Source organism: Cimex lectularius, unplaced genomic scaffold (assembly GCF_000648675.2).
Source record: "Cimex lectularius strain Harlan isolate CLEC.00 unplaced genomic scaffold, Clec_2.1 scaffold67, whole genome shotgun sequence".
Lineage (NCBI taxonomy): Eukaryota > Metazoa > Arthropoda > Insecta > Hemiptera > Cimicidae > Cimex > Cimex lectularius.
Genome location: NW_019392738.1, coordinates 1,333,822 through 1,356,694, shown reverse-complemented (window position 1 = coordinate 1,356,694; position 22,873 = coordinate 1,333,822). Strand labels below are relative to the sequence as shown.

Sequence of the window (22,873 nt, the reverse complement as noted above, 5' to 3'; positions counted from 1 at the left end):
ACACAGCGGTGGAATAATATAAAATTTAATTTAGAATAACTGATTGTTATTCATTCTTATACAGACAAGATTGCAACATAATAGGAGGATAATTTAGTAAAAATAATGTTACGACTTATTATAAAATGATAACATTAAAGGAAACTGTGTTCAATGTGAGAGAGAATCTCTCTCTCTGACTTTTACTGTTATTTGGGATTTTTTCGTATTTTTCATAAATTTGCTGCTAATATCACACTGCAAGTCATTTTGGCTCCAATAGAATTCATTAATTATTTTAAAGGCCAATGAACCGCCTAGACTATCTTGATGAGAGAATTTCCAATTATTATTATAGCTCCAGACCTCGCACCTTCTTTCACTTATTCTAGCCCAATAGCATCATCGTACTACGGGGTAGGATGGTTTTCTGCGATTGAAAATATTTATTAGTTTTTTGCTTGTTTGTAATCATTCTTCTATTCTCTTGACTTTTACTGTTATTTGGGATTTTTTCGCATATTTTTCATAAATTTGCTTCTAATATCACACTGCAAATTATTTTGGCTCCTTATTATTTTTTAAAGGCCGATGAACCACCTTGATGAGAGAATTCCAATTATTACTCTAGCTCCAGACCTCGCACCTTCTTTCTACCACTTATTCTAGCCCAATAGCATCATCGTACTACGGGCTAGGATGGTTATCTGCTATTGAAAATATTTATTAGTTTTTTTCCTTGTTTGTAATCATTCTTCTATTCTCTTGACTTTTACTGTTATTTGGGATTTTTTCGCACATTTTTCATAAATTTGCTTCTAATACCACACCTGCAAATCATTACGGCTCCTTATTATTTTTTAAAGGCCGATGAACCACCTTGATGAGAGAATTTCCAATTATCGTTATAGCTCCAGACCTCGCACCTTCGAACTACTGCCTATGTCAGCCAAGACTCACGTTTAGTAGGGCCAAACGTTCAATGCTAAAGAGGAGAAAAAGCAGGTTCTGTCTGTTTTTAGTTTGTTAAAGGTACCTTTCTACTACAGAACAGGATCTGCGATAGGAATTATTTACATATTGCCTTGATGAGATAATGTCCAATTGTCATTATTATTCCCGACCTCGCACCTTCGAACTTACTGCTTATTCCATCCCAGGGTCACGTTGAGCAGGACCAAGTGTTCAATGCTAAGGAGGAGAAAAAAACGTTCGTGTTTAGCCTGTTAAAGGTATCCTTCTGCTACAGGAAGAATCTGCGAATGGAATTATTTACACATTGCCTTGATGAGATAATGTCCAATTCTCATTACTATTCCCGACCTCGGACCTTCGAACTATCGCCCAGGCATTTTGTAGTGCCAATTTTACGAGAAAAATATTCTGGTTCAGTTTTCACCTACTTAAAGGTTGATCGTATTGCAGGGCAGGATTTTTTTCTTTGTTTATAATCATTAGTGTTTTGGCTTTTACTAATTTGTTTTGTTTTTATCACAATTTTTCATAATGAAACTTGCCAGTGATATCTCACTGCAAATTAATAGCCATAATAAATTTGAATACATTTTTTTAAAGGCCACCAACTACCTAGGAAAAGTACAAACGTAAAGAGAAGAAAAAAACAGATTCTGTTCAGTTTTTAATCTCATAAAAGCTCGACAGGAAGATTCAGGTACAACAGAACAGGTAAATATTTACATATTCATAGCCTTGATGAGAGGATGTACAACTTATTCACTTTAATGCTTGCACCTTCGAACTACTGCTTATTCCTTCCCAGGTTCACATTGTTTAGGGTCAAAGTTCAGTGCTAAAGAAAAAACAGGTTCTGTCCAGTTTTAACCTCTCAAAAGCATCGTACTCGTACTTCAAGACATGATGGTTTTCTGCGACTTAAAATGTTTAAATAAATCGTAATAGACTAACGGCGATGATGAAACAACTCTTTGTAACAACCAAAATTAAATATTCAATTCGCTTCGGATAAGTGTTTTTTAAAATTTTATATTGTAATTTTCGCACAGTTTCGTAAAGTAATATGTCATCTCTATCTAGTATCAATATAGACATCTATTACCCCGATAGTCAGAGCGATTTAGCTTGTGTTCGTTCGGAAGATTACCGACGATGATGTGGCCAATTTACCACGTAAATGACAAAGTACGACAGTTTCCCGTGTCTATTATAACATAAATTTGACATCCAACGTTAATGGGAGAAGTTAAAACGGATTCCGTTTAATTTTCGCCCTTTAGAATTGTTTTCTACAAGCGGTTTTATTTAGAAACGAGATAAAACGAAAATATTCGGTTATTATTAGGGAAATTTTTCATAACCTTAGCATGAAATATAACGTTTTATTGTTAGAAGTGCGAATGGGCAGATTTAACGGAACGCTATCTGGAATATCGTGATTATTAACGGGTAACGGTAAAGTGAACAGAGCCGTATTTTGTCGAAGATATGGTCCAATTTAATAAAATAATATTATATACGTAGAAATATGTTTAATAAAATTGTTAATGATTGTTTGGAGAACGTGAGATGCAGTCTGGTGTGACGTAGGTTTTAGAAAAACATTTTCTTTATCATGCCAACGTTTCGATCTTTATTGAGATCATCTTCAGGGCTCAAAGTATTTGTAGATATTGTAGATGTGTAATTAATCTTTTTATGTAAGGTTTTGGTTGAAATGAAAAACTTAGTGTCACGAGCGGGATTCGAACCCACAATCTTCGGCTCAATACGAAGCTCGGTAGCTCAAGTGGTTCGGGCAGCGGCGTATCCGAAGGTCGTGGGTTCGAATCTCGCTCGTGACACTAGCTTTTTCATTTCAGCCAAACCTTATATAAAAAGATTAGTTTATTTAATAGTAAACATTTTACAAACCGTTCTCCTTTTCATGAATCCCGCTCCTAAGAATGTATGTATATTTGATATTTCAACATTAAAATACTTAGCTTTTTTATTTACAAGCAGGGATAACTGTTAGCTAGAAATCTGCAACCTTGTACATATTTCCTTCGATAAAGCCACAGCAATTTTGTGAAACAGACCCTTCGGCCGAACCGCCTAAATACAATTTAAAAGCTCAAATTGTAGGAAACAGGTATGGCATAGCTGCACGATAATATTTTAGTTTTTCCTAAAATTGCTAACCTAAGCTAAAAGCTTTTTGTCTCCTCGAAGAAAAGCGACCGCGTGCTCGTTATGCAAGGATAGAATAACGGTCGAGCTCTTTTTCACTTATATAAGACTTGATGTATTGGGTTGTCCGGAAAATAATGCAGGATTTTAAGTTTTCATTTAAAAAAATCTATATAAAATATTCTGTTTACGTTTACAGGATTACTCATTTGTATGAATGTCAACACTTATTAATCCTCTTCCAAATGATATTGTTTGTTTACCTCTGTAGCATTCCGCTACTTGGAAATAATTCAGTCATCCTTATAATGTCAAAGCGAGAATTTCGTACGATTTTCTTTTACGAGTTTAAACTCGGCCGAAGCGGAGCCCAAACGGCTAGAAACATTAACCAAGTCTGGGGCGAGGGTTGTGTTAATGAGTGCACTGTGCAAAGGTGGTTTAAAAAATTTCGGGAGGGAGATTTCAGCCTTGAAGATGAAGAAGGTCGTGGAAGGCCTTCCTCTCTTAATGATGATGTTCTGCGATCAGTGGTGGGTGCAGAGCAACTCAAAGTCAGTAAAACGACCGTCGCTGACCACCTCAAGGCGATTGGAAAAGTGAAAAAACTCGAAAATTGGGTTCCACACTCATTAAACGATCGCCAAAAAAATCAGCGCTTTGATGTTTGTGCATCACTTCTTTGTCGAAACAAAAATGACCCATTTCTGGCCAGAATTGTTACATGTGACGAAAAGTGGATTCTCTACGATAACACTAGACGTTCTGGACAGTGGCTCGACAAAGGAGAAGCTCCAATACATTTTCCAAAGCCCCCAACTCATCAAAAAAAGGTAATGGTTACGGTATGGTGGGCTTCATTTGGTTTAATACACTACAGCTTCTTAAATCCTGGCGAAACCATCAATGCTGAATCATACTGTAACCAAATTAATACCATGCATCAGAAATTGGCAGTAATGAAGCCCTCTTTGGTCAATCGGAAAGGGCCCATTTTGTTGCATGACAACGCTCGACCACATGTGTCACGTGTAACGTCACAAAAATTATTGGAGCTTGGCTATGAAACTTTGCCTCACCCACCCTACTCTCCGGACCTCTCGCCTACTGACTACCATTTTTTTAGACACCTGGACCACTACTTAGAACACATAATATTCAAAAATCAAACGGAACTGGAAAATGCATTTATTGACTTTATCAATTCTAAAAATTCTGAATTCTACTCAGACGGAATTAATAAGTTACCAACACGTTGGGAGAAATGTATTGAGAGTATGGGAAATTATTTTGATTAAAGAACATTGCTTTAAAGTAACTAGTTTCTTTTTTTTTGTTTAATACCAAAATCCTGCATTATTTTCCGGACAACCCAATATATAGACGATATTTTGGTATATCGTCGGACTTGTGCAGAATCATGGAGCTGCGGGAACAGATCGTTCGGCTAAAAGGAGTTTTAAATGTATGATTTTGTGTGTTTGTGTTGTGTCTGTGCTGTGTTTATGTTAATTTATAGGAATGGATATAATTTATTAGTGTGAAAGGTTGGTTAACCACGCCCCGAGGAATATCGAGTACTCTGGGGTGAGTGTACGACGTCTGGAGAGTAAAAGTAATTTATTTGCGAGAATGGAGTGGGTTCAACCCCGCCTCGAGGTATACCGAGTAATCTAGGAGAGGGACTTCTGTGTTTGTCTCTGGGGTGTTGTATTTTTGTTAATTTATTGTAATGTAATATAGGGGACAACCTGAGGTACAAACGATAAACTAGTATTTTAGGATATGACATAGTATACATATAACAGCAGTGACAATAACCAGATCGAGACGGTCAAATAGCTACAGTTTAAAACAAAATACGCGACAAATAACAGATAAAGAAGGAAAACACGCAGAGGGCCGGCGATGACCTCAGCTGTTTGTCGGCTCATGAACCTTCCATACCGAATTCTCATAAACACCGAATCGCCCAATAATTAATGTTTAATTTGTACGTTAGAGGTTCTAGGACTATCACGTCCTCAGCATTATTTGCCAACCTGTCGTCAGCAATCAATACAAAATCCATTAACATTTTTTTGTCCATTTTCCGTGAACGGATACGACTATAAGCTGGATTACTTCAAACTCCCCAGGAAACTTAGCACTATCAGTTATGCTAAAAGTTTAAATAGCGTCAACGTTGTTTTAAAGACGTTAAATATAACGGTGACCTTAAAATACCCGAAACGTCAGGCAAAATATATTTTTACTGGGTTTATTTTGTTAGTTAACAACCTGCAAACATTTTACGGAACAAATCTATGATTAAACCGCTTCATATTGCGCTTAACATAAAATAGGTAAAATTTTATGTAAATAAATTTTATTAAACAAAAGAAAAGTCTTTCAACTTTAATTATTTTCAAGGTACTTATTTAATTACTATTATTATTTATTTAGGTTACTTTGCGAAAAACAAATGATGTCAAAGTGAAAGTTAATATTTTAAAAGGTATTAAAAATATGAAGGATATTAAAGTCGACCTACCCTTACATTAAAATTTAATAAAGCACCTTAATTATTAATGATTATGAGTCATGTACTCAAGTTTCTTTATTAATGGTGTAAAACACTACCACCACGATATGTTTTATTTTCTGTTATCGTTGGTGATGACGTTTTAAAATAGAACAAAGGGTATTCGACCTCAAAAAAAAAGATTAATGGTGCCTTTGACCCATGGCAAAAAATAAAATGGCTTATACCCTTCGAACAGGTGCTCTCAGAACGTCTGAACACCAGTAATCGTTTTGTCTTGAGTTTTTCCTTCTAGGCCATACTCGAAGTGTCAAGGTGACTGTCCTCCTTTTGAACAGTTAAATCAATGTTCAAAGGTTGCCATTATTGTTCTAAGCGTTTCTGCCATAATGGTGTTTATTATCGTCACAATTGGGGTGAATAAAGAGAATACCTCTCAACCAAAATGTAAATATAATTAATTGACTCAAATTAAGAAGCATTGGTTGACTTTCACCGCAAGGTCGTTTTAAATGATACAAATGTCACGTGCGCCTATTCTAACGGGGACGACATGACCATGATGATAAAACTCGTAGTATTCAGATTTTACACGATGTCGGCGTCAAGCACATTGAGATTTAAATTCGTCACGATGCGTCTCGGAGATGAGCGGAATAATTAATTATTTCGTTCTCGAGTCGTACGAATGATGATTTTACATTGGTAATTTCTATGAAACATTTTCGATGTGTGGTTAGTGTAATTTTTTTTTTTTTTAAACACACCTACTAAATCTTCTTTTCATGATGAAAGTTTCCCCAGCTTCTTTCAGTGAAATATACTGCCAATATGAAATAAACTTTCATCGATTCAATCAACTCGTTATGCTTTTATCACCAAGTTTGTTCATAAAATCCCATGTTCCTCACAAAAACAAGAAAATATCCCCCTTACTTAAATTTATTTAATTTAAAAAAAGTTCAACTTTGAATAAATAAACAGGAAAACTTTTCTAATCAAGGTACTATTTCCAATATATCCATGGCTTAGATACAAAAGAGAAAACCAATAATAATAATAATAAAAGGACTTCTACTCTAATGTTAAATAAACAAGTCAAATGAAAAAATCAATAATTACTTTTCTTAATCAACCCAAATAAAGTAAAATGAATAAGCCGGGTAAAAAACTTGAAACTATCAGGTCAGAGAAAACCTCAATGAAAAATCAAACAATTTCGGTCCTCCGGGCCGGATCATAAACGCGTCATAGGAATAGTAACTTTACATTTAACAAGCCACATAATAAGTACTGATGATACTCGTTGTCTCTTTTTTAATTAAAAGATAATGCATTATTTATATTCTCCATAATAATCATTAATGAGATTCCACTTCATTTAAAGTTTAATAATCATTTTGACCCGTTACCATTATAGTTTAATCAATTTTGGAATAAAATTTCAAAATCATGATGTGTTTATATTAAACAAAAAGCTCGTCCAATGTTAAACATATCCATGAAGTTATGTAGATGAATTTACTTTCAATACATTTTTTTGGTCCTATTCTCTTTATGATTCAAAGGATCTCTTCAAAGGATTCAAAGGATGAATTGTCAAAATCTTCTGAAAAACAAATCTATTGAAGAATGTTTCAAACGTTACGGTCATTTAAGGTTAACCAATGTTAAACAAATCCATGAATGTAAATGAATTTACTTTCGTCGTATTGCCTCTATTTTGTACCCCTTTCATTTTTTTTCTATCAAGTTCTTGTCTTTATGTCTCTCAAAGGTCTAAGTTTCAGACAATCAGATATTTTGAGTTGAGGAAATATTGAGACAAGCTATCATTAGGGGTAATAAAGCTTGTAATAAAGGTAAATGTATTATAATTTTTAAACTGTGTGATATAACATGTTTGCCAATGACAATTTTTTGTCGCCTCGATAGCTGTTCAAAATAAAATCAAACAATATTAAATCCATTATGTTTAATAGTCTGAATGACCAAATTACTTCTTTCAATTAATTAATCTTTTTATGTAAGGTTTTGGTCGAAATGAAAAACTTAGTGTCTCGAGCGGGATTCGAACCCACCATAGCCGAAGGTCGTGGGTTCGAATCCCGCTCCTGACACTACTTTTTCATTTCAACCTAAACCTTACATAAAAAGATTAATTAATTCAAACAATATTGTTCCTCCGGGCTGTATCATAAACACAACATTAAATAAATTAAATTATCACCGGGGAAAATGACACAAGTATCATCTGCACAACTAAATAATTTTCCAGAGAATTCAATTTGCAAAAAATCAAATATGTCAAATGAAATAATTATTACAAATGATACTGGTTTTATCTCTTTTTAATTAAATGCAATTTGCTAATGAATTATTTACCTTTTCAATAATAAACGTTTCTGAAATTTTGACCTGAATCAATTATAGTTTAATCAACTTTGAATAAAATTGCAAAACTTTTGACATAAAAATCTATTCAAATACTCCACAAGTTATATTTGTTTAAAAATCGTCCAATGTTAAATATCACTTCAAGTTCTGTATTTCCTTTTTTTAAATCATGTTACTGTATTTATGAGTCCCAAAGGGCTAAGCACAGTCAGTCAATCAGAATTTTCAAATTTAGAAAATATTATTAGGGGTAATTTCGGTTGACACATGGGCACCTGCTTTTGGGCCAAAGCCCGCGCAGGTGCCCTTTATGCAGAGAAAGGTTGCTCGATGTGTCCCACATAATAGAGGCGTGTCATGCCTTAGCTCCATACAGAGAGCGTGTAGGCATGCCGCCGGATTTAAGAAGAGTCCTCGAGCATGGTAGCGAGTTTCAGAGTCCCCTGTTCCGCTTTTTAGGGAAAATTGGGTTTTTTTATTGTATATAGTATGTCTTATGTGTTATGTGTCTATATGTTTTGTCTGTGTGCATGTATTTATTAGCGTGAATGGCGAGGGGTGAGGGTGAATATAACGTCATCATCGCCCCTCGAACGATGAAAGCGGGTGAGTGTGTGTTCGGGGTCGATGGCGGAATATTTATAAAAGTACCCCATCGACCCCAATCTAGTTTAGTTTAAGTGTAGGTCGGTGGAGGAATATCAAGTACTCCACCGACCAAACGGAATGAGTGTACTGTATGGATGTATTTAAATGTATAAATGTATTTATTTGTATGAACGTGTATAGAATATAGACTTAGTGGGGGCTGAAATGACCTAGATGTCGGAAGCCCCGGAAAAAAAAAAAAAAATACACAATTCAACTAATTAGTATTGATGCTATAGTTTCTCTTTTTAAAGAAAAACAATTTATCTTGTATAGTAATAAATAAGATTAAATAATCATTAATCCGATTCCAATGGTCAGCTTTGTTACTCATTTTGACGTGTCACCATTACAGTTTAATGAACGTTTGAATAGAGTGTCAAAATCTTTGTTAATGAATATTTCATAAGTTATAGTTATTTAAAACTAGTTATTTAAAGATCGTCCGATATTAAACATATTCATGAAATTGTGTGTATGAATTTATATTCTTTATATTGTCTCTCACTTCATAGACTTTTCATTTTTTGTTTTTGGCCCGTTGCACTAACATGGTTTAAACTCTTTAGTACAGTACCGAGTTATGAATGTAAAATCAAACATTACTGGTCCTCCGGGCCGGATAGTAAACGTTATCATAGCAATACACAATTTAGCTAATTACTATTGATGCTACTAGTTTTGTCTCTTTCTAAGAAATAGCAATTTATCTTGTATAGTAATAAGTAAGATTAAATAATCATTAATCCGATTCCAATGGTCAGTTCTTACTCATTTTGACGTGTTACCATTACAATTTAATCAAAAATTTGAATAAAGTGTCAAAATCTTTGTTAACGATTATTTCATAAGTTATAGTTATAGTTATTTAAACGTCGTCCGATATTAAACATATTCATGAAGTTATATATATGTATTTACAGTCGTTATGTTGACTCTCACTTCAGACTTATCATTTTTTTGTCTTGCTCTTGTCTTAGTGGACAAGGCCGGATGCGTAACTTGGTTTAAACTCAGTTTAGTACTGGACCGAGTACGACTTAAAAATTGCCGTTTTTTAAAAATTATTTTATCTTGAACCTGGTTGTACTTTGAACGGCCGTCGAGCGTGGTTTAAACCTAGTTCAGAGTTAAGTGACGTTCATTTCATAATATAACCTGTATGTTGTTGAAGATTGAAATTTTGATCAACAAAAATTGAAAACAATTTGAGGCAATTTTTGTTACAAATGAAAATTAATCAACTTTTGACAAACAAATTATTGAATGTTCTTTCTTATACATAGTTATGTCTTTTGTTTTTCTTATCAGTAACAAATCCGGCAATTTCTATGTTTTTTTTATTATTTAACTCAATGCTTTTTCTATCGTATATTTATTTTCACTCATCAAGTCACATCACCATTACGCCGCGAGGTTCGCTACAACACTCTTTCCTTATAATTATGAACGAATTTTCAGTGAACCTAGTTTAAACCGTGATTGGTGAAACGCACCCTCAAAGGACTAAGCACAATTTCAGACAATCAAATATTTTATGTTCAGATTACACTTCAGAAAATATTGAAACAAACTATTATTAGTGGTAATAAAGCTTACGATAAAATTATATCTGTTATCATTTTTAGATAAACGGTGTGATATATAAAATAAATATAAATTTTTTCGTTTCTTGGACAGAACACCTCGTCAATGAAAAATCAAACAATACTGGTCCTCCGGGCAGGATCATTAACACAATAATAGTAGTAATAAATTCACTTAACAAACGAAATAATTATTACTGATTGATTTTTTATATTTTTTATTAACAGTAATTAGATAATGCAATGTTAATATGGACCTAATACATTATCTTGAATATATGATTGTGTCTTGGTTTTGATAATAAATTGGTGATTTATAGCTTATCTGCGTTTTTAAAGCTCATGAAGACGTGGTAACGAATGAAGTTAGTAAACCAAAAACGGCTCCGATCTACTAATTTTTGTTTTATACCAATTAATCTTGTCTCAATAGTTCAATACTGTTTTTCGACAAATCGAATGAAATTAAAATCGAAACAGCGATAATGTACGAGACTGAAGATGAAAAAATCTTGTCAACATTTGTTGAAATGTAGTTTCCTTTCAAATGGACATGCTTATTTCAAGCTCCATTTAAATTTTTACCTGGGCGTTTTTTCGTTTTCTAAATTATTGTGACGGATTGAATAATCAATTGGGGACTTATAGCTTGTCTGCGTTTCTTGAGTTCACGATGATGCGGTACCAAGTGCAGTCCGTAAACCAAAAACGGCTCGGAACTGCTAAATTTTGTTTTCTACCAACTACTCCTGACACAGAAGTTTCAAAACTGATTTTTGATATATCCAATGAAAATAAAATCAAAACAGAGACAATGCAGGCGGTTGATGATGAAGAAAATCTTGACAACATTTGATGAAATGTAGTTTCCTTTTAAATGGACATGCTCAATTTAAAGCCCATCCATTTAAATGTTTACACGGGTGTTTTTTCGTAATCTAATTTAGAGAAAGTTTGAATGAACTGGTCATGTTTAAAAACAAAGGAGTTAAAAATATTTCCATTATTGCTCATTTCCTTAAAAGAGTGATTACTTCAAGTGATTGCACCTTGATTTTGATAATCAATTGGTGATTCATGCTGGTCTGCGTTTCTAAAACTCATGATGATGTGGTATGTACCGAATGAATTAGTAAACCGAAAACGATTCCGATCTGGTAAATTATGTTTTCTACTAATCCTGACTCATAAGTTTCAATACTGTCCTTTGACATATCTAAGGGAAATAAAATCGAAGAAGCGACAATGCACGAGGGCGATGATGTAGAAAATCTTGACATATCGTGAAATGTAGTTTCCTTTTAAATGAACAATTCATGCCCATCCATTTAAATGTTTACATGGGTGTTTTTCGTTACATAAATAAGACATTTTCTAATTGCGCTTTAAAAAAAGGAGTTAAATAAATTTGACATGTTGATTAAAATTTTTTGGACAATAGCACGGACAAGAGATCTGCAGTTAAAACTATTTTGATTATTGTTTTTTTCTTTAAAAGCATGATATCTTAAAATGATTGTGCTTTGGTTTTAATATTCAATTGGTGATTTATAGCTTGTTTGCGTTTCTAAAGTTCATGATGATGTTGTTAGGTACCGAATGCAGTTGGTAAACCAAAAACGACTCGGATCTGCTGAATTATGTCGTTTACTGATTAATCCTGTCTCAAAAGTTTTAATATTTATTATGACATATCCGCCGAAAAAATCGAAACATAGACAATGCAGGCTGATGATGATGAAGAAAATCTTGACAACATTTGATGAAATGTAGTTTCCTTTAAAATGGACATGTTCATTTCAAGCCCATCCATATAAACTTTCACACGGGTGGTTTTTCGTAATCTAAGTGATTGTGTCTTGGTTTTGATGATCAATTGATGATTTACAGCTTGTCTGCGTTTCTTAAGCTCGTAATGATGTGGTACCAAATGCAGTCCGTAAACCAAAACCGACTCTGATCTGCTAAACTATGTTGTCTACTAATTAACACTATCTCAACAGTTTTAATTAGTATTTTGACATATTCGCCGAAAATAAAATTGAAACAAAGACAACGCAGGCGGATGATGATGAAGAAAATGTTGACAACATTTGATGAAATGTAGTTTCCTTTAAAATGGACATGCCCATTTCAAGCCCATCCATTTAAATGTTTACATGAGTAGTTTATGTTTTCCCCCTTAATATATATATGAAAACGTTTGTTTATTGATTTCAAAATCAAAAAAATCAATATAAATTCGTCGTTTTTTTTAATTGTGTGAGTAATGAACAGGCGCAAGGTCGAAGTTTTTGATATGCAGTTGCAAAAATTTGTCCGATTGATCATCCATTATCTAAAAGCCTCATGAAACACTTAGTCATCGTTGTTTGTGATGATGTTATTTTGAAATTTGTTTGTGTTTTTGTTTTTTTTATAAGGAAAGTGTTGAAATTTTGTAACATGACAGGTGTCAGTCCTGCAAGGGGAGCAGGTGACGGCATAGCGCGGGGCGGGCCCTTATAAGGATCCTCCGTCCTTCTCTTGAGCAGGACGTATCAGTTAAGATAAATTAAAAAAAAAATTAAATATTTTTTTTAAAGTACCTCGTCTGTTGAAAGGCCGGACACGAACTGCCACTTTGATTTTATCACTCGCCATAATAAAAAAACGCGTCTGTGTCGGTTGTGCGTTGAACCACTGATGACTGGTCGGTCGGTGATGATTTTCGGACCCTTTTTTCACATTTTCGTCGGATTCACGACGCGTCGACCGTCTCGGTTTCTAACGACGAGACGAACGGTGCACAACACATTCCGCCATTTTACTTTTCCCGTCTGCTCTATCGATCTAATTCGATTCTAGAATTCTCTTTTCCACTGCCATCTCTTTTCAAAAAGCCATAATCTCTGTTGATCCTTTTGAATTGATAAACTTTACAATGTGTCAAAATGGATTGTTTTTAATGTACAGCCGTGTTTCTTTAGTGATATGGATGATGAGAGAATATTTCTGTCCTCTTCTAAGTTGATTAAAAACCAAGGGAAATTAGAGTGTATACAAGGGTAAAAACATTCCCATCGCTTTTAGAAAATTCTCCAAAAAGAATATTTAAACAAAACACATGTTCTCTTATACAACAGAGCGCCCGGAATGGGACGAAATGACTTGAAAATCGTTCAGTGAAGGAAGGTGGAAGTATGGAAAGCCGTTTTCGTGGTAACCTCCCGCTGATAAGGAACGGAACGATGAGACGCCAGTTTGAATTTTGACGGACGGCATTTTTTTCTCTTTTTTTTGTTTTTATCGAAGGAGAAAAATGTCGGATTTGTTCGGTTGGGATTTGATCTACGCCGTGTCCGAAAACGACATACGCAAGAAGGAGGACGTACTCACCCTTGTCATACACTACGTGCTTATAAGGAACGGGTACAGATGCATCGGGCTGGGAGACTCGGTAAGTCAAAATATAATTTTTTCTTTTTTTTTTTCTTTTTAAAATAAAATTGTTTAATATTTCAGAGAGAGCTGACTGGGAACGAGCCGAGCTCGGAGGTCCTGCCGAAAGGATGGAACGCAGGGTCGAGCTACTCGATAAGATACGTCCACGACAATTCTCTCTACGTTCTCAGGGGTGTCCCTGTTGCTGAAAACATCGTGTTCAATCTTTTGGTATGGACCTTCTTCTATTTAATTTATAATTAAATTGGGTTGTCAAACAAAATTCATTAACTTAACACAAAAGGATTCGGTTCAAACGTTAACCTTTGACAGCCGTTGACATATCCGACATATTTAATCAGTGAGGATGTAGAGAAGAGGGAAGACAGATTCCTCCTCGCAGGTATAAGTAACGTGTGGCATTTAAAGCTGGAGGAATTAAATTGGATTGTCAAACAAAATTCATTAACCTTAACATAAAAGTATGTGGTTCAAACCTTAACCTTTGAGAGTCGTTGACATATCCGTCATGTTTCATCAATGAGGATGTAGAGAAGGGGGCAGACAGATTCCTCCTCGCAGGTACAAGTAACGTGTGATTTTTAATGATATCATGCCACAATAAATAGATTTTCAATGTCCAATTGACTTAATTACCGACCGGTTTCAACCGATTGGATCATTTTCAATTGGATTGTCAAACAAAATTCATTAACCTTAACATAAAAGTATGCGGTTCAAACCTTAATCTTTGACAACCGTTGACATATCTGTCATATTTCATCAGTTAGGATGTAGAGAAAGGGGCAGACAGATTCCTCCTCGCAGGTGTAAGTAACGTGTGGCATTTAAAGCTAGAGGAATTAAATTGGATTGTCAAACAAAATTCATTAACCTTAACATAAAAGTATGCTGTTCAAACCTTAATCTTTGACAACCGTTGACATATCTGTCATATTTCATCAGTTAGGATGTAGAGAAAGGGGCAGACAGATTCCTCCTCGCAGGGATAAGTAACATGTGGTATTTAATTAACAGTCAATGTATTGCGGAAATGTTTAGAACCACTTTATATCCAAGTCGGTTGGTTATCAGGTAAACAAAAAGAAAAATCCGGATTGATCCATCAAGAAGCTATTTGCAAGAGAAGTAGCAATGATAATTGGTACCCACGCAATTTTCCAAAATCAGGTAGAATGCAATTCATTAGCACTAGTGATCATTGATGAGCAACGTTTGGGATACATCAATGTTTGAAATTATGAGAAAAAGGCCAACAGCACAGAATTTAAACTCATCAATTAATCATGACAGCAACACTGATCCCACTGGAGCTATGACAGCTTATGCTGATCTAGATAAAAAAGGATTTACTAGACTATGAATGAATTTACGGTTTAGTAAGACGAGGAAACACAATTGTAAAGCCAGTTGTTAATTCTACCAATCAATATCTACTTGAGTTTATTGATCAGTTAAGTACTGGAGATGCTTGTGTTGCTGAATATCAAACATCTGGTAGAGGTTGACGTGGTCGTTATTAGGCTTCTCTGTTTGGATGTAATCTTGATTTATCATTATACTGGCATTTATATCAAGGGCCGGCTGCCGCGATTGGACTAGGTTTGGTTTCAGGGATTGTGATAGCTGATTCTCGTAACAAGCTGATTTTTCAGAGCAATTAGTTGCAACGTTAAAGCCAATATTGACCATAATTAGGGTGAGTGTTTCTTTTTACGTACTTCATTTTACATAATGCGTGAATCAACAGCAACATTTTTGGAATGAATTTACCTCTTTTGGTGCAGGACGAAATAAGCTAAGCAAGATTGTTGTCTCAATTTTCTACATCAGGCAATGCATTGTTGATAGCTACCCTTTTTGATCTTTATTGGCAATATATAACAGAGCTATTGCAAATTTGATGAACCACGCATAGCTGAAACTTCTGTCTGTGGAAAAATACTGACAATGGCTTCTGGAAAGCCTTTTAATTCATCAATACAGATTATTAAAATATCTTGTGCACCGTGGTTATGTAGGTCACAGTCAGCACACTAAACCAATGATGTGCCCTTTTAGATATAACCAACCCTAACAATTCTTTATGTCCATCCATGGGTGGTTAATCCAAGTACTGTGTAGACTGCCTTATTAAAAGTTGAATTAACCTGACAGTTAATTAATGGTTATTTGGACATCGGATACAGGGGAGACAGATTTCACCTCATAGATATAAGTAACGAGTGGTATTTAATGGCCATTAATTAATGATTATTTGTAGATCCAATAACTGGTGGGATGTTGTGGGCCTCAGCTTTAATACTCTGTTTAGAAGGTTGATGATATCAGGCCACAATAAATAGACTTTCAATGCCCAATTACTGACCGGTTTTAACCCACTAGGTCATTCTCAGGTCCTACAATCAACATTTCTGTCAGTTGTAAACAATTTTTTACAAAAACAGTAAAAATGTACTCACAAATACACTTGTATATACATAATTTAAGCTAGAGTCATCATTGCACTTATTATATTGTACTATTTTATTATACACCTTGCAACAACATGCCTCTACGAAATGTGCGACATTAGAGGCGTCACCTGTGGGGTCACCAAGTCCTAATTGATCGCTAATATCATTGTCTTGGTTGAAATCCGTCATTAAATTCAACAGATCATTGATACATCCATGATATTAGTAGGCATAGCCAGTAGAAGTGATCTTTTATTTTCATCTTCTACAACTCTTTATTTTGAGGTCATTAGTGAGTACATATTTGAGGAATTAATTTCACTAAGTATCAGTTTTCATAGGGAGTTATGTGTTGATAAACTCTCAACCTTGGGAATGAATCTGTACAATCTTGAGGAGGAATCTGTCGACCTCCACGCTGTGTCTTTTGTTTTGATTCAACCAACGGGGATAAGAACGTGAGCAGCACTTGTGCCTGCTGGTCACCTGCCTGGGCAGTCGAGCTGATTGCGTGTGAAAGGGTTGGGGTGGTTCCTATCATTTGCTACTTGGGCTACACTCCTTGACACACCCGTCCATTCAACTAGCCACCATGTCTGAAAGAGTCATAACTGCTTCGTGTTTTTTTTTTCCATGTTTAAATCCTGATAACAAAAACTGCTCAAAAAAGAATAGGAATATTGCCAATTTTGTAGTATTTCTTTTCCATAGCATTTTTATTTTATTTGAATTAAAAATTGCATTAAAATTTAATAGAAGTTAATTGTTAAATTTAATTAAGGGATTTGGAAAAATAACAAAAGGTTATTCCATAATTTTGTTTATTGGACACAATATTTTTTTTAAACAATACCGTGTATTCCCTATTAGGTAAAACCTCTGTGCACCTATTAGGCATAATAAGGTTGTCAATAATTTCATAAGAAATTTCACACCATAGATGTCACAACGCTGCACTCAGTTGTTGCAGGCCAACTGGCTGTGGATGGTGATCGAAAATCATTCTCTGCAACGCATCCCACATACGCTCAATGGGATTGAGGTCTGGAGACAATGGGGAAGGGGCAGATTGGAAATTCCCAGGTTGTCTAAATACTGATGAATAACTCTGCCTCTATGAGGTCTGCCATTGTCATCCAGAAACCGAAAATCCCTGCCTATGAGATCACTGGTTTGAGGGATGTATTTCTTGAACATAATGGACTGCGGTGAGGTTGCCTTTAACAGTATGGAGTCCAGTTCGTCCGCCAGTGTAAATCCCAGCCAAAACCATTGCACCGCCTTCTCCATACTTAGGGATGGGCTCCCCCATGTAGGGAGCACTGGTGCATTTTACACATTCCCTGTACTCGGTAGACTCTTTGGCACCTTTCTATCACTATACAGACAGAAACGTGACTCATCAGTAAACATAACAGTATTCCAATTGTTGTTCTCTAGGCGCTCTCTGCACCATATTCTCCTGAATTGCTGGTGGCGGGCTGTTGCTCCAGGTCGTCTCAAAGAAGAATATGATGTGAGGCCAAACTACAATCATTTGTATTGATAAAGGCCTTGCTAAAACATCTTGTACTTCATTCAGGATCTGGTGGGCAGTATGGAAAGGGTTCTGTCTTGCAGTAGTGACAATATTTGACCTCCCTTAGCGTCTGCGCTGAGTTCCACTACCAGGCCTCCTATTGGCACTTCCAGTCTCCCCAAATCGGTCTAAAGCCCGAGAGACCAAGCTCTGAGAAACACCAACTGCCTCTGTGATATCCATTTGCTGTTGACCTCGATGACACTTTCTCTAACACTTTAAAAAGTGGTGGTTTAGGTAGCTCCATTCTGATAATTTCGACTTGCTTCTTCTCACCGGTTGCTGTGTGTTTGTCCTTTACAAGCACACAGACTAATCGCTGATGAAATTGTTAACCTATCTAGCCATCCCTTTTGCACCTAAACTTTGCTGTAGTTAATATCTTTTCTTTTATGAAGTAAAGAATTTTTCTCAATGGTCATCATGATCTGCATAGCTAAAGAATGGTTTTACTGAGTACCAGTGCCTTTCCCTGGCTATTGCCTATCTGTTGATTGTTTTATGCCTTTCTGTTCAACAGTATTTTCTCTTTTTCTCATTGGGTTGTTTTTGTAAGTTTTCCTTTTTTGTTCACATCATGCTTAGGTATACATTTTCACAGTGAAAGTTGTAACTAAACTTGTAAGTAACCCAAGATTCCACCTGTTTTTTCCTTCTTTTTTTATGTGAATATAATATGGGTCTATTGTTCTGAGAATCCCTTTTATCTAGGATGTCTGCTCCCTTCTAACTCCTTTGATTTAAGTAAGATTTCCTCTATGTCCCATTGGGTTGTTTTAATGAATGTTCCTTTCCTTTCTTCATATTTACATACATTTCCAGTATTTGGTGTGTTCTTTAGTCACCCAAAATTCCAGTTGTTTTTTCCTTCCTTTTTTTATGTGAATTTAATATGGGTCTATGTGTTGTTCTAAGCTTCCCTTTTATCTAGGATGTCTGCTGCCATACTACCAAAATTCCCTCATAACATGAGACCATCAGACTATGATCAAACCCAGTTTCTGAACACCTTTCATTTAAGTAGGATTTCCTCGATCTCCCATTGGTATGTTTTAACGAATATTCCTTTTCTTTCTTCTCACTTACATATATTCCCAGCATTTATTGTGTTCTTGTTGTTCCAAGCCTCCCTTTTTATCTAGATGTCAGCTGCCCTATTACCAAAATCCCTCATAACCTGAGACCATCAGGCTATTGGTCAAACCCAGTTTTTTAACTCCTTTCGTTTAAGTTTTTTTTTAATATACGTATATTTTTGGCCCATACATAGGGCTTTATATTTTTCAGAGGCTCCCTAGTAAGCAAGGATATCTGCTGTCTCATTTTCTGGGACCATCTTAGTGCCAGACTGTTGGTAAAACGCAGTGTTTTACAGTTTTTTTTTTTTTTTTTTTTTTTTTTTTTACAGTTACAAATTCTTCTATTGGATATGATTTCCTCTACCCCCATTGGGTTGTTTTAACAAGCAGTCCTATTGCTTTTTTAGTACTTTTTTAATGTGTGGTCATAATTTACATCACAAAATGGATTTTTGTCTGTGTTGTCGCAAGGCTCCCGTTAAGCTAGGATGTCGTTAAAATTTCCTCATGACATTAGACCCCCCCCCCAATAGCGGCAGGCTATTGTTAAAACCAATTTTTTTAAGAAATTTTAAACCTTTATGTTAAATAAGAATTCCTCTATCTACCTTTATGTCTACTGCATCATTGCCTGAAATTCCTTGATGAACCTACCTAATGCCATAGGCAATTATAGAAGAAATGTTGAAAATTATCAATTTTTATTTTCATTTTTTAACAAGATTCGTAAAGTTTTATTTTCTTTGTAATCATAATTACATGATGGGATTTCGCAATTTCGACGCAATGGGGTCTGAGACAAATTGAAACACTGACGGTCATTTTATTTCTAATTTATGCGGTCATTAAAAACATAACAATTAGCATATTTGAAAAATCAAAATTATCGATGGTTCTTACATTTTTAATAGTATGCGTTTAATTATTTTTAGCGGGAGAAAGATATGTTCGTTTCAACGGTTGCTTTTAAAGTTGAGAAATCTGTGAATGCCATTTACGGATCCCTTGAAAAGCTAATAAACGATTATAAGCAAGTCATACATAATGTAAAGTCCGAATTGCTAGGGGCACAGCCAAAACTGAACCAAGCCGCTCCTGTTTCTCAGCCCTTGAACCAAGAGAATACAAGGGCTTGCGATTGCGTGATATGTATGTCTTTAAAAGAGCTTTCGTTTAAAGATATAAGAACATAATTAGGGGCTTTTCCAGGTGCAAAATACAATATTCGCTCACACTCTTCCCGGAATTAGATGGCACTAATGAATAAGGTGATGAAAATGGCATTCAAACGGAATAACTACTTGAAACAGTTTTTTAATTTAAAAAGCTAGGTATGTACCTATTGAAGCAACACAAATTTAAAACAAAAAGAATAAATATTAGAAATCTAAAAGTGTGTGCAGTAGTCTTAAAATTTTCACTTTTTCTTAAAATCCTGAATAAAATCATTTTTAAAAATTATTCTTATAAAAAATACAAATTGTTGTTCTCAAGTACAAAGAATTACCGCTTGAGCTATCTCATCACCTATTTACTACATACATAGTGCATGCATGTACTCTCTAGAAATTAGTTTTTAACTATTAAATATAATTTTTAATTTACACCTGATTTATTTGCAGAAAGGGAATGACTTGAACGTATCGAACGTGGCTTTCAATGCACAGAATACAGTCAAAAGCTTGAAAGGGCCTGTCACTTCGTTGCTAGAGGATTATAGACAGGTCATAGACAAAGTTAGGACAGAGCTTCTTGAGCCGCACAAGGACACATTAAACAACAAAGAAGCCACAACACAGACAAACAAACAGAGTACCAGTGTCGGCACATCCCAGAGCACTCCAACTTTGCCCGCTCATATACCTACACCGATTAATCCTGGACGTATCATTGGACAGCCTGCAGTTGATCCATTTTGGTAAGTTACATTTATTTTTTTTTTTACAATCATGTGTTGCTTTTTTATCTGTACAAATAAATGCCTTTCCTGTATCTAGTAATTTATTTAATATTTATTTACACTTTTTGTTATTACTTTTTTTAACCAAACTAAATCAGACACAATGTTACATTCCATATAAGCCTACATTCTCTGTTATGAACCATTTTGCAGGGTCGACCCTGAGAGGGATCCTTTAAGGGTCGGTCGTAGTGATTTGGACCCATTCAGCAGGGGGGGAGGCATGATTTTTAATCCGTTGGACCCTCGTTCAGGTGGTTTTATGGATCCCGGTGCTGGCATACCTGGAGGTCTTCCGAGGTTTGTTTTTTTTTTTTTTTTTTTTTTTTTTTTTTTTTTTTTTTTTTTTTTTTTGGACCCTCCCGCTGATAAGGAACGGAACGATGAGACGCCAGTTTGAATTTTGACGGACGGNGGCATACCTGGAGGTCTTCCGAGGTTTGTTTTTTTTTTTTTTGTTTTTTTTTTTTTGTCTTCTTTTGTATTTATGTCATTTTTCAGGGGTGCTGTGCCTCCTGGTGCAAGGTTTGATCCGTTTGGACCACCACGAGGTCGACCCGATCAGAGGCCAAGGCCCCCACCAGATGCAGATCACTTTCAACCACCAGGATTCGACGGAATGTTCATGTAAACATTCACAACTTTCATATGACTTCTTTCATCATAACAAATAAATTTTTAAAAATACCTGCTTTATTAGTCTACTTGTTCAATATAGTTACTTATTTTTTTGTCAAATTTTATATATTTGTCTTTCTATATACGAACAAATATATGTGTATTAAAATCGCAAAATAAATAGAAAAAAATTAACCTAATTATAATCTGTCAAACCAAAAGAAACACCCAAAAATTAATAAAAATTACAGATTCCCTTAAAAATGTGCAAATAAGATGGTTCAATTCTCAAAAACTGAACAATATTTAGCAAATCATCTGGAAAACAACACGTCTATCCAAGCAAGGTCTTGTCAATTGAAATTTGAGAAGGGGAAAAATTCGAGAAAAGGTGGAAAAATGCACAGGCAACTTTGATCCATTGGGGGGGGGGATAATAAAACAACAATAAGGTGGCCTTAAATTTTGCGTCCTGGATGACATAAAGTTTACAAACTAATGGACAAATTTTCAAAGGTACAAGTGTTTAAAATGTTAAGTAAATCATTGGTTTATTTAATGACACATTCATAAAAAAATATTCCATTTTCTAGGTTATAGCTGTTTTATTAAAAGTTCTGACAATAAAAATGTTAAATGCTCGACAAAACGGATGATTGAAAAAAGGGTAAAATATATCTGACAGACCAAAACTTCAATGATTTGATGATAACGATCAGAAAAGACCAAATGAATAAGAACTGAATCTGATGAGCCTGTAATTTGATCCTTACCTTACTTAGGTCTGGATGTATATTTCTCTGCTTATATCCTTCATGCGCTACTGGAGATGATGAAATGCCAAAATGTATCTTAACAGACCAAAACAGCGATGATAGGCAAGATTTCCGGTAAAAATTGAATTATGTACATTCAGCTACTCTGAAATAATTTTGTATTGCCAATCAGCTTATATACCTCTTTATCTGGGATGTGTGTCTCCCTGCTTAAAGCCTTCACGTACTGCTGAAGATGGCAAAATGCCACAATGTGTCTGACACTATAATGATCGTAAACAACCTAATAAATAAAAACTATCTGACAAGCCTGTAATTTGATCCATACCTTACCTGGGTCTGGATGTGTATTTCCCTACTTATAACCTTGACAAACTACTGAAGATGGTGAAATTTTAAAGCGAGTCTTGATAGACCAAAACAGCGGGGATAGGCAGCCCAAATGATCGGTAAGAATTAAATTACTTACATTCAGCTACTCTAAAATAATTTTGTATTGCCAATCAGCTTATATACCTCTTTGGATGTGTGTCTCCCTGCTTATTTCCTTGACATACCACTGAAGATGGCAAAATTTCCTCGAGTCTGACAGACCATAATGATTGGAAACGACCTAATAATTAAAAATTAAAGCTGTTGAGCCTATAATTTCATCCATAACTTACCTGGGTCTGGATGTG

The 22,873-nt window shown here is 35.0% G+C and overlaps 2 protein-coding genes across 5 annotated transcripts in view; one reads left to right on the top strand and one right to left on the bottom strand.

The window, feature by feature from the left end:
- LOC106667945 (kinesin-like protein KIF13B) overlaps positions 1-13,327 on the bottom strand; it is a 138,395-nt gene extending 125,068 nt beyond the window's left edge. For 3 of the 4 annotated variants that reach the window (XM_024227031.1, XM_014396259.2, XM_024227032.1), the window contains exon 1: positions 12,870-13,327. In XM_024227031.1, the coding sequence (XP_024082799.1) occupies positions 12,870-12,924 (55 nt within the window). In that variant the 5' untranslated portion in view covers positions 12,925-13,327. The remainder of the gene's footprint in view (positions 1-12,869) is intronic. The other variant, XM_014396279.2, reaches the window with a different exon arrangement.
- Positions 13,328-13,382: 55 nt separating this feature from the next.
- Positions 13,383-21,542, top strand: LOC106667956 (proteasome inhibitor PI31 subunit). The gene is made up of 5 exons (XM_014396293.2): positions 13,383-13,720; positions 13,786-13,935; positions 20,462-20,757; positions 20,953-21,099; positions 21,301-21,542. The coding sequence occupies exons 1-5, from the start codon at positions 13,583-13,585 to the stop codon at positions 21,428-21,430; spliced, it is 861 nt and encodes a 286-aa protein (XP_014251779.1). The 5' UTR covers positions 13,383-13,582; the 3' UTR covers positions 21,431-21,542.
- The last annotated feature ends 1,331 nt before the right edge of the window (positions 21,543-22,873 follow it).